Source organism: Xenopus laevis, chromosome 6L, assembly GCF_017654675.1.
Source record: "Xenopus laevis strain J_2021 chromosome 6L, Xenopus_laevis_v10.1, whole genome shotgun sequence".
NCBI lineage: Eukaryota > Metazoa > Chordata > Amphibia > Anura > Pipidae > Xenopus > Xenopus laevis.
In genome coordinates, this window is record NC_054381.1 from 89,930,468 (window position 1) to 89,945,562 (window position 15,095).

General features: G+C 40.2%; 1 protein-coding gene across 1 annotated transcript in view; it reads left to right on the forward strand.

Annotated features, from left to right (window-relative positions):
• The first annotated feature begins 1,257 nt into the window (after nucleotides 1–1,257).
• LOC108719099 (tumor necrosis factor receptor superfamily member 11A) overlaps nucleotides 1,258–15,095 on the forward strand; it is a 51,257-nt gene continuing 37,419 nt past the window's right edge. The window contains exon 1 of the mRNA XM_018267722.2: nucleotides 1,258–1,862. Coding sequence (XP_018123211.1) covers nucleotides 1,782–1,862 — 81 coding nt within the window. The 5' untranslated portion in view covers nucleotides 1,258–1,781. The remainder of the gene's footprint in view (nucleotides 1,863–15,095) is intronic.

The following is a 15,095-nucleotide window of genomic DNA, read 5'->3' on the forward strand; positions in this document are numbered from 1 at the left end:
TGCGGAGTTTTGTTGTGGGCGCCGAACACTGGCGACTTTTCACTAGCATTACTTCGGCAATGCAAGCATTTGATAGTGAAGATGCACTAGCGTTCATTTCTGACAATCGAAACTTCGCTAGGGATCTTGTGCTCAGGTCAATTCGCATAGGGTGGGAAATTTAAAGCTGTATGGACGCCTTTATGTTAAATGTTGGTGCATATACTTACAAATATGCCAAAAAGTTTTAAGGTCTTTTGCAGGCTATCACTCTGAAATAAGGAAAAGACACAAGCGTTTTTTTGAACTTTGATGCATTTTCCTCTCAGAATATGATGTAAGTGACAGAAGATTGAGGAAGATCTATGTACTCCATTGCTCTTCGTCTGGTCTGAGCTGGCGAAGGCAAGTCTGGCGAAAGAGGTAACGTTCAGTAAAATCCGCATTTTAGTGAATTTGCGGATTAATGTCTATTCGCCAGAGCGAATTGTCGCCTGGCAATAGAGTGCGAATGACCGTTAGCACCTATCTCTTTCGGTAGCAAACTGTTGCCTGCGCCCGTTAGTAAATTGGCGATGTCCCTGCAGGCGGCATGCTGCCCAACCACACCCACTTCAAAAACACTGGGGATACGCTGGAGATACAATCATTTTTTAAATCCCCATTGCTCCGGTCCAGATGATAAACATTTGCATGAATAAAGGGGAGGGGACAGGGGCGACAAACTGCAGTGGGCCTATGTAAATCTGGCCTTGACAGAGAGAAAAATTGCGCTGTATGCACCAGCTGAATTGCAGGCTGCGGCATCCCCTGGTAAAGTGGTGCCTGAGACAAGGGCCCCTGGCTAAGATATTTTAAAAGCAACACAAAAAAACACTCAGCATGTCACCCTATATGATAATAAAACCAATGTTTCTGTATACACAGGAATCTTTACCTTTATGACAGAATCAACCCCAGCATACAAAACTGCACCATTCTTTGCCTTCCATTCCACCTTTGCACCTTGTACCTGTGCTGCTCCATGCACATGATAAGAGCCCCCTATGTGTAAAGCTAATATAATTACTAACATCAATGTAGATTGTTTTCTCCTGTAGATATTATTTTCTGCCAGTGCCAGTGTTTCTAAGCATAGTATAGGCCAGTTGAAATATGATATGTATAGAGAGAAAAATGATAAAATAAAAAGAGTGAGACTATTCTCCATGCAAGGAGGGCGCCTGACAAGGAGCAAAACGAAAGCAAGAAGTCCTGGAGAGGGGCCGTTCTAAATAGAGAGGGGAGGCTCCCTTGGCAGAGTCGTGTGTGTGGGCGCTGGGGGTGCAGTAGGAAAGTGCTGTATTTGGTGGCTGAACTACACCCTGTGACAACTATGCCCTCTGTGCACGCGTCTACATTGTGAGGGCCACTTTTCTATGGGAATCTCGGCGCGGGGGAATTACACAGGTTAGTCTTCCTATAATGGGCGTCGCTTGGACCAGCTGAGGGGAAAGTACGCGCTCTATCGAGGAGAGACGAGGTACTGGCGTTTGTGGGATCGCTAGGGCGAAATGTAGCGACCCATTATCACTGGAAAAGGAAATAAGCACGGGCACCGAAGAATAAAGATTATGGAGTGGAGCTTTCCTTAGGGACACACGGGCACAGGAAAGCGCCAGGAAGCCTTTGGGATTGGCAGTTCTCGCCAGTGGGGAAGGAGTAACTGGAATACAGAGGGAAAAGTGTCGCAAGACTGAATCGCAGCAGTGTGGGAACAGACGGGAAAGGATTGTGTGCAAAGGAAGAGACTTGCTCCTATCATGAGAACTTCGCACTCCTGTTCGGGTCTGGTGGCTTACGGGCTGTTCCTGCTAAACTGTGCCATTCTGTGCTGCAGCCAGGTAAGCGTGAGCGCACATTCCTTCTACCTCGTGCGAGTTCCTACCACTTTGCTCTTACATCTGTTCAAGTGTACGTACCTAGCTGCGGACACTGGTGCAATTGATAACAATGGAGAAGGGGAAAAGGAATGTGTGATATGATAAGGCTAATGGAAAAAAAGTTGAGTGGTCTTGTAACCTGTAGCAACTTGAGGTTTGTGTTCAAACTGCTATTAAATTCCACAAGCTTATATTGGCTGCTGTGAGTTACTGGAAAAGATGCCGACGTTTCTCATTTACCCCTGTTTATAACCAAAGAAGCATATCCATAATGGTTTGTAGAGTATTTTATTCTAAACAAGTTCTAAATATTGGTAAAATAGTGTAATAAAATGTAAATAAAGAAATAAACAATAATAAATACATATGGAAATACAGATGTAAATAGTTATAATGCATACATGTTATTTATATATATATAACAAATACACTATTAATTGAAAAAAAGTTGTTGCCTCCTGAACTCTCCAGGTGGTGTCAGGGCTGGAACTAGGGGTAGGCAGAAAAATGGTGGTGGTGGAAGCGATAGGCACATACCCCCAAAATACATTCTGGCTTGTGTCCCTTTTATTTCATACCATACAGTGGTCAAGGTATGGGCTGCAAATGCAGTGTCACACGGGGGGCTCAGGGTCTGCAGCCTCAGGTGCCCCCCACACCACCTCCCAGGCCCGGATTTGTTGAAAGGCCACCAAGGCCCGGGCCTGGGGTGGCAGGATTTTAGGGGGGCGGCATGCTACCCAACCACACCCACATTGGTTCAAAAACACTGGGGATACAATAATTGTTTAAATTTCCCGTGCGCCAATCCCCATAGCTCTGGTCCAGATGATGAAAATTTGCACGAATAAAGAGGGACAGGGGCGACGGACGGCAGTGGGCCTAGGGGCGCCAACTATGTAAATCCGGCCCTGGGCCCCCCAGTCTCAAAGTCTTCTCTGCCGACAATGCCACCCGCACCAGGCGCATACCTTTTTCCGGCGTGTCCACATGACAGGGGTCAGGGAGGGAGTTAAGAAGAGGGAGTGCAGGGAGCAGGTGCAAATTGGTAGTGTGTACATTTGTGTTAAAATAAGTGTACAGTAAGACAGGAAATTCCCTTCTGCCTAGTATAATTAATTATTAATGTTACTCCATGGATTGGTGAAACTGCAATGTCTTAACAGTATTTAGGACTATATCCAGTCTCTATCTATCTATCTATCTATCTATCTATCTATCTATCTATCTATCTATCTATCTATCTATCTATCTATCTATCTATCATCTATCTATGTATCATCTATCTACAGTACCTATCACCATCTATTGCTTTTGATCTACTTTGCCAGTCTAGCGCTCAAGCTAATAATGCCTTTCTCCTATCTGTTGGTGTGACTTTCTAGTTCAGTCAATAGTCAACATGCTGCAAGCACAACAAATTAGACAAATACCCATACACAGGCATTGCATTGTATCCCTGCAGTGAGCACCAACCATTTGGTTTTTGGTGTGCTACCACAATTAATGTGTTAACATGAGTGTGGTTTAAAGTGGGTGTGGTTTAAAAACAGGGAGTGGTCAACACTGGCTTTCATTATTGGCCCTCCACTATGTAATTTTGGCACTCAGACCCCCACTTGTGTGGACTCCCACCTACCTGCTGTGTTTACTTACCATGTGTAACATTTAAATGGTATCACTACAGAGACTGCATTGTTTAAACCTCAAATTCATACTAATTCATTGTTCACACTTGTATCACCTCTTTTGTTCACACCCTTAAAGCCCTGTACCGTTCACACCTGAGACCCAGTCTAAAACTGCCCACATTGTTCACCTGTTCACATACAAAATGCTAATGGGACACAAGCACTGTGTCACTGTATATAGCACATCTTAGAGTGGTCCTGATAGGTTTCCCTGTCAGTTGCTCTGTTCTGCCTTCCATATGCTTCCTTGTGTGTGCCCTGCTCTGCCTGTGTGTGCCCTGCTCTGCCTGTGTGTGCCATGCTGTGCCTGTGCGTGCCATGTGTACTCTGCCTGCGTGTGCCCTACGCTGCCTGCGTGTGCCCTGCTCTGTCTGTGTGTGTCCTGCTCTGCCTGCGTGTGCCCTGCTCTGCCTGCGTGTGCCCTACTCTGCCTGCGTGTGGCTTACACTTCCTGCGTGTGCCCTGCTCTGCCTGCGTGTGCCCTGCTCTGCCTGCGTGTGGCATACTCTTCCTGCATGTGCCCTGCTCTGCCTGCGTGTGCCCTGCTCTGCCTGTGGAACACAAGCCTGGTATTTGTTCTGGGGGTTTGTTAGCATTTGAAAATAAAAATAAATTAGCGGCCCCAAAGGTGTTTAATCATGTTGCTGGGGGTACTGTGTTATCCAAGGGGAAGAGGAGGCATATGGATTTAAGGGTATGTCTTAATATGACAACTTTTTTCACACATGAGTGATAAGTGATGTTTAAAATTTCAGCCCTCAGGACAACAGAAGTCAGACAGCATTGATATAAGGGATCCTATACCTGTACCACACTTTGCCCAAAACATATAAACCCCCGTACCACATCACATTTGCCTATTGCTATATTAAATCTATAGTGCATTTCAAATCATGTTACATTTACTATTAACTCTGGAAGACCTGTATCTAGCAGCTGGCGAATTCCAGAATGTTGGTTAGATCAACCACTGTTGTTGATACCTTCATCTGTCTAGCGGTCGAAAGTCATGTGATATTATGGGTTTGGATTTAGTTTGGCATTGTACTCAGGATTAAGACAAATCCATATTATATAGATCCCAGAATCCAAATTTGGGATATACAGTACTAAAGAAAAATAAATTACCCCTGTTACATGTAGGATATGTATGAACTCACTGGTAGAAAAGTTGAGTTTGGTTTCCAAGCCCCAAACCTCAAGCCAAAGGGATCATATTAAACCAGTTCAAAAGAAACTGAGCAGACACTCTATGGGGCAAATTCACTAAGATTCGTAGTTGCGCCAGGCGTAACTTCGCCGTACTTCGCCACACTTCGCCAGGCGTAGTTTCGCCAGCGCTTCGCAAATTCACTAAAATCCGAATTTGCTCTCAGGGGTAGCGTAAGGTTGCGAAGTTGAGCTAGCGTTGATTCGCTAAGTGAAGCAAAGTTACGCTAGCGAAGGCTAATTTGCATACGGCGCCAAATTCAAATTTCAATGGAGGAATACGTATCAGCACTACAAATGCCTAGAAAACCTTCAAAACATCAAATAAAATTTTTATTTCGCCCTACACATGTGCCCACTGTATAGGTAAGTTGCCATGAGTCAGGAAATGTAGGGGGGAAGGAGGGGAGCCCCAAAAAATTTTCCGATCTTTTTCAGCCTATCACCCATAATGTAGAAAACACGCCAGCGTTTTTTGGGACTTAGAAAAATTTTTGACTTTTTTTGAAGCAATCCCTATCTACTCTATTGCGCTTCGCCTGGTCTGAGGTGGCGAAGGAAGTCTAGCGTAAAAGGTAGCTTTCAGTACACTGCGCGCGTTAGTAAATTTGCGTAGTTACGCCCGTAGCGAAACTTCGCCAGGCGTAAGGGTGCGAAGTAACACTAGCGAATCTACGCCAGCGTTCGTTAGTGAATTTGCGCAGTAACGAAAATGCCAAACGCTAGCGAAGTAACGCTAGCCTTCCGCGCTTCGGTACTTAGTGAATTTGCCCCTATAAATCCCAACATACAGGCCAAATGAAGTAATACTGTATATTTTATTTCGTTTACATGTCCTTAAAAAAGCCTTGTGTTTTGTGCTGCAAGACACATAATAATAATAGGCTATACACAAATTATAGTGGACCTGTCACCCAGACATAAAAAGCTGTATAATAAAAGTCCTTTTCAAATTAAACATGAAATCCAAATTCTTTTTTTTATTAAAGCAAAGCTGTAAACTCCTTTAAAAATCTTAGCTGTCAATCAAATATTGCCTGCCCCTCCTCTATGCCTTAGTCATAGAGGCGGGGCAGACAATTGCTTTCACTTTCCATTCAGCACTTCCTAGATGTCCCTGCTTTCCCCACATTCCCTCCAGTTCTCTTAACCATTTCATTGTGTAGCCAGTGCATGGGGATGGACATCGGGTCCCCAATTCTGGTACACAAACAAGATTCTGAGATGATGCAAGGCTTGCCTTAATAACAGTGTCCACAAACTGCCTCCTGCCTGCTTGCTATAATTATGAGTTTCTAGACCAAAGGAAACAAGATTCAAGTCATTTATACAGTGTAATTAAAGTGAATTTTGTTTGATTAATGTGATAAAATAGTATTTGGAATATTTTGTTTGGGTGACGGGTCCCCTTTAAGAAAGAACAGAATTTAAAGCTACAACAACCAATAGGAACACCAGAGGAGGGGGAGAAATACAACCCCCCAAAACAAACGTTAAATAATAGAATAAGAGAACAATGAATGGTATCAATAAATGCTAAACCTTTATTCCTGTTACCATGTATCTAGAAAGCGCCAACATAATCTGCAATTCAATACAATACAAGAATGTTATATGTTTTTACACTAAATTATCCGTGTGCATAAAAATCTGTTGTGTGTGCTAATTTTACATTTTAGTGTGAGTACAGGGCTTAGAAGGATATGTGTACTCAACTATAGTAAAAATAAAAAAATGTTACATAAGGGAATAACTGAGGCAGATGTTTTTTCCTGCCTCCGGAACATTTTGTACTTTCTCCCTCTGACCTATGAACTTGATCCAACTTTTGGCAAGAGCAAACATAGTCCAGCTACAAAATGAGACATGTTATTTAAAGGTACAGATGTAAATGTAAAAATATGTGTCAACCTAAATTGTCAACTAATGGAATCCAGTTAGGCATTGGCTTTCATTAGGGCTTATTTTATACATAGGGGAAAAGAAAGGTGGCAACCCTATCTCAGACAGGTATCTCATTATGGTTGAATTTTTTTATACCAGGGTGAAAAGTTGCAATGAACAGTATTTGCTGCTGCAGTTTTTATAAATAGCTGAAGTAGAAAAATCAATTATGTTTTCAAACTTGGTCCATATTTCCCACTTCAAGTCTTTATGAACAATCCCCATAGTTTCATTTTAAATTTCTGCATATTTATGAACTACCCGAGCTGTAGTTTTACTTATGATTCTGAGCCTATCAACAGTCTAATTCCCAGTACTATTCTTGTCCTTGCCATCTTTAGTGGATGCTTTTTTAGTTTATGTTCCACTGAAGAGCAGCAAAATAATTGGTTCACTGGAAAAAGATTTCTATGGAAAAGAAATAAAGAAATCTGCTTTCAGTTCAGTGGAATGTTTTATTCCTTGCAAAGTTAAATCCGGATAACAATATATTATTTTTAGATTTGATTCCTTTACATTGAAATGAGTCATGTAAAATAGTTCTCTTTTTTTGGTTTACAGGATCTTCCAAGTCTCTTTTGTTTTTATCATGTGAATTGTGAAATTCACTCTTTCTGCACCATGCTGTTTTCAGTAAATTGCAGATATAGAACATTAATGTAAATGATAATATTCTAGTGTTATTACACAGAATGTAGCTTTTATTTGAAGAATATTTGAGCAGAACAGGAATAGGAACTGTTGGGGGAGAGGGACGCAACAACGTGCCGAAACGGTCCTTCATCTGCCCTGACTGCTTTTCCGTGCATTTATTGTTGTATTTGATTTTATTCAGACCTCTAGATTTAATGCATGTAGGTATAATCTTACATGGATGCTGTCCCACAGGGCAGAATAAAATCAATTGTTGCTTGTCTTGCTGTGCAATGTAATGCAAAAAAATGCAAGACACATTTTAGAGCTTGTGGGTATGTATATTTACAATGGCTCATACACAAACAGTAATTATGCCTGTCTCAGGAAAGGCATGTTACTCATTCCTAATTCAGTTTGAAAGACATGGGTAATAATACATTTTGTGCCAAATGTTTTTTCAAGTGATTTCTAGTATTTTGTACTAGTTTTCAGGGCTATGGAGTCGGTACATAAATACTCTGACTCCTCAGTTAATGCTTCTTCTGACTCCAACTAAAAGGAATACTAACACCAAAAACTGAAAGTGTATCAAAGTAATTATAATGTACAGTTTCTCTGCACTGATAAAAAAATGTGTTTGCTTCAGAAAGATTACTATAGTTTATATAAATAAGCCACCGTGTAGCCATGGGGGAAGCCATTCAAGCTGAAAAAAAGGGAAAAAAGACTCCGGTTACACACAGGAGCCGGGAAAGGTGGGAACCCTAGTGTTGAATAAAATTCAGAAAATTGGTTTAAGGAATTACATGTCACATGAAGGAAAGCCTTGCTGTTTTGTGCCTAGCATGAACACTTAGGATGGCATACAAATCATATTCTTGGCATTGGGAAGGCATTTCGGGGAAATTACTCGCCAGCAGTAGATACGATTTGTCGCAGTATGTATAGCCAACTTCTGACTCGTATGCTATGTCTATAATATCCTGGTTTTTTGGAATGATCCTATAAATCTGTTTGAGGAAGTTGTGCAAATGGCCAGTCATGCCCACGCTACCATTGAGTTTAATACTGAAATAGTTGCCCAGCAACAAATCTTATCTACTGCAGGCGATTAGTATGCCATACTGCCGGTGATTCGTAACCCGTATCCCGCCACCAACCTTAGATTTGCGAAGCAACAATTGTTCCCTACTCATATTCTCCACTTCTGTAGGACACTTGTGGTACTCTTATAGCTTCTATTCCAAACCAGTATTCTTTCTCCTAGCTAGAGGCTGACATACAATATCATAGCAGTCTGTAAGAAATTGTCCTCTAGGAACTTGTAGAATGTAAATCATTGTTTTTAGCAGAAATTTTATTGCAGAGGTTAATGTGTATCCACCTCTGGTAATAGTTGAACATCTAGAAAGTTTAGTGTTTGGCCCCCTATTTCAGTATCAAACTTAATGGTAGTGTGGGCACAACTGGCCATTTGCACAATTTCCTCAAACAGATTTATAGGATCATTCCATAACAGGATAGTATTGACATTGCATACGAGTCAGAAGTTGACTATACATACCCAATTTTGGTGTTTGGACAATTTCTATCAACTGTCCACCCGAATATGTACTGTATGTCAACCTAGGTATCAATTTTGACAGATTATCGCAGCAGATCTATCCAAACTGAAAATGTTATCTGCCAAGCAACTTGCTAGCAATTGCATGGTGCATTGGCAGATCCAGAAGAGAAGTTGTACGTATTTCCTCTCTGATGGATCCAATAGCATTCGTGATGGTATTTGTTGGCCTGTGGGCTAATCAGTCAGATACTTTGAAGGGTTGGCCATGGTGTAAATCTCTGCTGCTTCATGGGGTAGTTAAATATAGATATGGGATTTTCACAATCTGCCTGGTCATATGCTTTCAGAAAGAGCCAGTACTTCATGATGGAACTACTTCAGGCTATTGTTTCTGCTACTGAATGTAACTAAAGGAGGTGCAGTAGGACTTGAATTTTTACTATACTAATCTTATACTAATCTTATATCTACCAGGGAGCTGTTATCTTGTTATGTTCCCATTGTTCTGTTGATAGGCTGCTGGGCAGGGAGGGGAGTGATATCACTCCAACTTGCAGTGCAGAAGTAAAGAGTGACTGAAGTTTATCAGAGCACAAGTCACATGACTGAGGGTAGAGTCCTGCAGCGGGTCGGTTACCCGCGGTAACTTGCAGGTTGAGGGGAGAAGTTCTGGGTGCGGGTCGGCTGTTCTGTGGGTCGCGGGTCGGGCCGCGGGTCTTCTCAATAGTGATACTCCTTTTTTCTGGTCACGGCTACTTCTGATGACAGCACTTCCGGTTTACAATGACAGCACTTCCGGTTTACAATGACAGCACGTCCAGATTCTTGATGGTCAACAGTCGCGGGTCCGGGTTGCGGATAAGGTACTTGAGGGTAGGGTCATGTAGTGTTTCCAAGCAGGTAAGAATGCGGGTCCGGATTGCAGGTTGCGGGTACGGGTCCCAAAAAATGGACCCGAGTAGGACTCTAACTGAGGGCACCTGGGAAACTGGCATGTCTAGCCCCATGTCAGATTTCAAAGTTTTTCCATGACAAAATCACTTTAATTATAGTCTTTATCAGGGCCTGGAGGAAAATGTAGTTTAGTTTACTATATACTTGTTTTTGGGTGTGCCATATAAGACTGTTTTTAAATTTCTTCATGTAATGGTGTCAACACTGCTAAATGCTTTTAAACACAGAGTTTTGACTAAAAAAATGCTATTTGAAATAGCAGTTTTGTCTTTCAGCATAACGCTTGAGAAATGTGCCCCAATAGTTTGCAGGTGGTTTCATGTGTAGTGGGGAATGGTTTTGGCTAATTGAAGACCAAAAAGCACTCTGAATGCCATAACTCTTTTGCTACCAATGTGTAAAAGAAACGGATCCGCACACACACCGATTAGTGCAGTCGGGGATTATCCCCGACTGCACTAATCGGTGTGTGTGCGGATCCGTTTCTTTTACACATTGGTTGCTAAGGGACCCGGCCGGGTCAACGGAAGGAACGCACCACCAGCTTGCAGGATTGGTGAACTACAGGTGTGCGGTAGGATAATTACATTATAACTCTTTTGCTAACCATACACTTTAAGTACCTTTACACTGGGCAAAATCGATCTGAACCGATAGTTTGGCCCTTAGGCCAACAATCAGATCCCAGTGCAGGCCTACAAGATGTATGGTACAAAAATATTAGAAAAAGTCTCTTTTACATTTCACTAAACAAGTAAAGCATATGCAACAATTATTATCCAAAAATGTCCTCCTCATATTAAAGCGGAAGCAAGCCAGTAGGTTGCATATCCTGGGGATAAAAAATACTTTTGCATACATTATCAAACTGTCTTATAATACTATTAGGGGAATGTAATAAAAGTCGCAAAGAGCAAAACAATTCACACCAATAAGACTAAAAATCCACATCTCGCAATGTAATATTGTTCCTTAAACTGTTATTGCATTGCGAATTTTAATTGCGCATTGCGAATTTTAATTGCGCACTCATAAGAAGTGCTTGAAGGTGTCGTAATCTTTTGGAGCAATAACATAACGACTTTTTCAGTAAGAAGTTTTATTACATTGACTGCGCATTGGCGCAAACTATAAAATTCGCAAACGGTCTTTCACTGTCGGAAGTGGTCGCTAAATAATTTCCGGGCTCGCAAAAGCTATATTAAATTCGCACAAAGCAAAATTTGTTTGCGCAAAGGCATAACTTTTCGCATTGCGAATAGTTTTTCCGTTAGCGATTTTTATTACATTCCCCCGTAAATACCAGTACTGGTTGTCTGGGTCACTCACTGACCCTGGAAGCCAAAAAAAACATTATGGCATCCATTTTATTGCTATTATTTTTTTTGTATTTATTTTTCTTTTTAGGCCCTCTACTGTTCATCTACTAGTTTCACTTAAAAAGCTGCGTCCCTCTTGCTATGGTAGATCCCTCTTGCTATGGTAGTATGTCCCTGTTGAATAGGATAGTTCAAATCCCAAGCCTGAGAGCTGTTTATGGCTTGGAAATGTGATTTATGTTATCATATTGTAGCTGTATGTTGTGCTGAGGATGCTGGGTAGTTTAGCAGCAGTTTGGGATAGTAGCCTTTATATTTTCTGACATGGAGAAAAAAAATCATAGTTGTGTATGTTTGTTAGGCAGATTGGATATTGCATTTCAGTACATGACTCTAACGTTGAATTACAGTGTAATTAATCTTGTCTTGATTTTTTTTAAACCATCCTTTTTAGCAACAATTGCTGGAAACAGCTGTTAACATTAAATTAGGGTGAGTATGGAAAATAATTCAAAATATGATAGACTTTGTCATTGGCAGTACAGTGACAATTAGAACAAAAGGCTAAATCTGCCTTTAGCCCTACCCATTGTAAGAATGAAATAATGTATTTTAACTTTTCTATATAAATATTGCAAATACTCCCATAAAATGCCCTTAGTGATATGCCTGTAATGTTTACTTTCCTTTTTCTAGCATCAGAAGTTTCTCTCTTACCTTTCTATTCTTGAATATGCTGTGCCACTGAGCACCTAATTTTAGTCCCCCTCACCAGTTCATACATCTTTTTTATAACACCACAAAGATACAGATACATGAATGAGCAGAGGCAATTGGATCAACTGATTCTCTTATCTAGAAAACCCAGGTCCCAAGCATTCTGAATTATAGACTCTACTTAAAAGAGAACTAAAGCCTAACTACAGAAGTAGCTAGCAATTTTGTACATTATGTTTTGAACTTTTGTACCAGCCCAAGGCAACCACAACCCTTTAGCAGGGAAGATCTGTGTCTCAGTAGCTCCTCATCTTCTTTTCTGCTTATTCACTGCACATGCTCTGTGCTGTTGTCACTTACTGAGCTTAGGGTCCGACTCACAATATACGGTACACATAGAATAGAAATGTCCCAATGGCTGATTAGTAATTAGAATAGAAATTAACTGTACACATGGTATAGAAATGTCCCAAGGCTGATTAGTGTTTTTACACCCAATGTCATCTGGTGTAATATTATGGTGGTCAAAACACCAGTGCCATAGAGCTAAAGGATAGAATATTGCAAATTCTGTGACAAACCTGTTCAATGTGACAAACATACAAGGGGTAATATATTATTTGCCCCAGATGCACTCACCCATAGGGCAGGCTTCAAAGTTGCACTTTCCACAAAGTTGCACTATCCACAACATTTTTGTTAGTTGATTTACCCAAAATTGTATTTTATATTAAAAAACTCACATCTACATCTCTGCATTTCCATTTTCCTTAAAAAAAAAGAACATGATAGAAAAGGCAGGCGAATGCTGTCATTCTCTTCCAGTAAAACCTTGCTTTTCTTGCTCATCTTTACATGCCTTTTTTTGTGAAGTAGGAGAATATTCTGCATTTTGGAAATTCCCTACACTGTTGAACTTCCCTACAAAGTTAAACTACTAAGTAGATATGTTAGGGCAGTGAGAAGAAACAAGGTGTGAAATAGTCATGTATTAAATGTTGACTATTTTATTTATTTTTTATTTATTTTACAATTCAATAGAGGTGCAAATACAAAAAAATCAAGACTGGTCATTTGCAAACTGAACTGTAGGGTACAAAGTAGAATAAAATGAGAGCAATGCATTATTTCTTTTGTGCTTTGCACCCTGTCTCACAGCCTAAATGAATTGCAACTTGTCTCTGGACTCCCCCTCATCAATACAGTGCTGCCTGCGTTTGGCAGTGCTGTATTCAAGGGGAGAGGCACATAGCGGCCCCCTCCTGCCCATTTACTTGTGCATCATTCAGACAAACAAGCTATAGAGCAGCTGCAGGTCGCAATAAAAAGTGCTCTTTGCATTTATTGCATTCTTAAAAATGTGTATATAGGTATGGGATCCATTATCCAGAAGACTATGAATTACAGGAAGGCCATCTAAAACAGACTCCATTTTAAAGGAACAGTAATGTCAAAAAATAAAAGTGTTTTAAAGTAATGAAAATATAATGCAGTGTTGCCCTGCACTGGTAAAACTGCTGTGTTTGCTTAAGAAACACTACTATTGTTTATATAAATAAGCTGCTGTGTAGCAATGGGGGCAGCCATTCAAAGGAGAAAAAGCTCAAGTTACACAGCAGATAGCAGATAAGCTCTGTCTGTCTAATGGTGTTATATTTTTTTGTAGAGTTAAAGGGGTTGTTTCCTTTGAGTGAATTATTAGTATGGTGGAGAGAGTGGTATTCCGAGACAATTTGCAATTGTTTTTTGTTTTTATTATTTGTGGTTTTTGAGTTATTTAGCTTTTTATTCAGTAGCTTTCCGATTTGCATTTTCAGCAATCTGGTTGCTAGGGTCCAAAATATCCTAGCACCCATGCATTGATTTGAATAAGAGACTGGAATATGAATAGGAGAGGGCCTAAATAAAAAGAGAGCATTTGTTTTTTAGATGGGGTCAGTGACCCCCGTTTGAAAGCTGGAAAGAGTGAGAAGAAGACAGCAAATAATTCCAAAAATATAACAAATAAATAATGAAGACCAACTGAAAAGCTGCTGAGATTTGGCCATTCTATAACAGACCAGAAATTAACGTAAAGGTGAACCACCCCTTTAAGGTATGGAGATCCAAATTACACAAAGACCCCTTATCTATTCTGGAATACAGGTCCCATACCTGTATATGCACCTTTTTTAAATATTAAGGGAAATAATTTACTTTTACCATTGCATTGTATACCTCCCAATCAAGGAAGTACCAGGTTCAAGGTAAATCCCCAGACTGTACACATTTCTTTTTATACAGAGATATCTGAATCTCTCTCTAAAGGTGACATACTGTTCTTTCCCTTCACAGAGCAGGGAAAATAGGTGCTTTCATCCATAAAACTGAATAGTTTCTAAACCAGCAGTGCTACCCAGGTGTTGCAGGGTGCTTTGTTATTCAAACATTTTGCAAGTTACTTCCCACTGACCCATGATTAATAGGTTAGTTCAAATTCCTTTTATAATACTTTGGATTTTGAAATATTTAGGTTTCTATTTTGCAGACTAGTTGCTAGGGTCTAGTCAAAAAGCCAGGCATTGGTTTGAATAACTAACTGGAAGATGAATAGAAGAGGGTATGAATAAAAAGGTAAGCAATAAAAACTATACAATAATAACAACACGATTGGAGCCTCACAGAGCAACAGTAAAAAAATTGCTAAGAATATGACATATTTATAAGATACTAAAACTGAACTGCCCCTTTAACACCCTCAGATGTGCTTTGGCAGACTGATCTGCAGTGCTCTTTTTGTTTTGGTAAGATAAATATATTTGGATAACACATATAAACCATCCATAACAGTGAAACTCAAACATAGTGTGCTACTTTTTTAAAATCGAATTTCCAGTAAATTCAAGCAAATTGGATAATATATTATCAAGGGTTAAATCATGTTAAAAGCTATAATTCTATACTATCAAGTAGTTACAACAATGTTAGGCAAATGTTTCCCTAGCACTTCAGGACCAAGAGCATCCCCAGCATCTAGCCTGCTCTGTGTACAAACAACTCTTAATGCATTCTTGATGGAGGCATTCATTTTTTAGCCCAGAACACTTATACATCATCCTTCTGAATGATTACAATAGTATAATAGCAAACTGTTTAGTATAGTCCCTATGTTATAGAA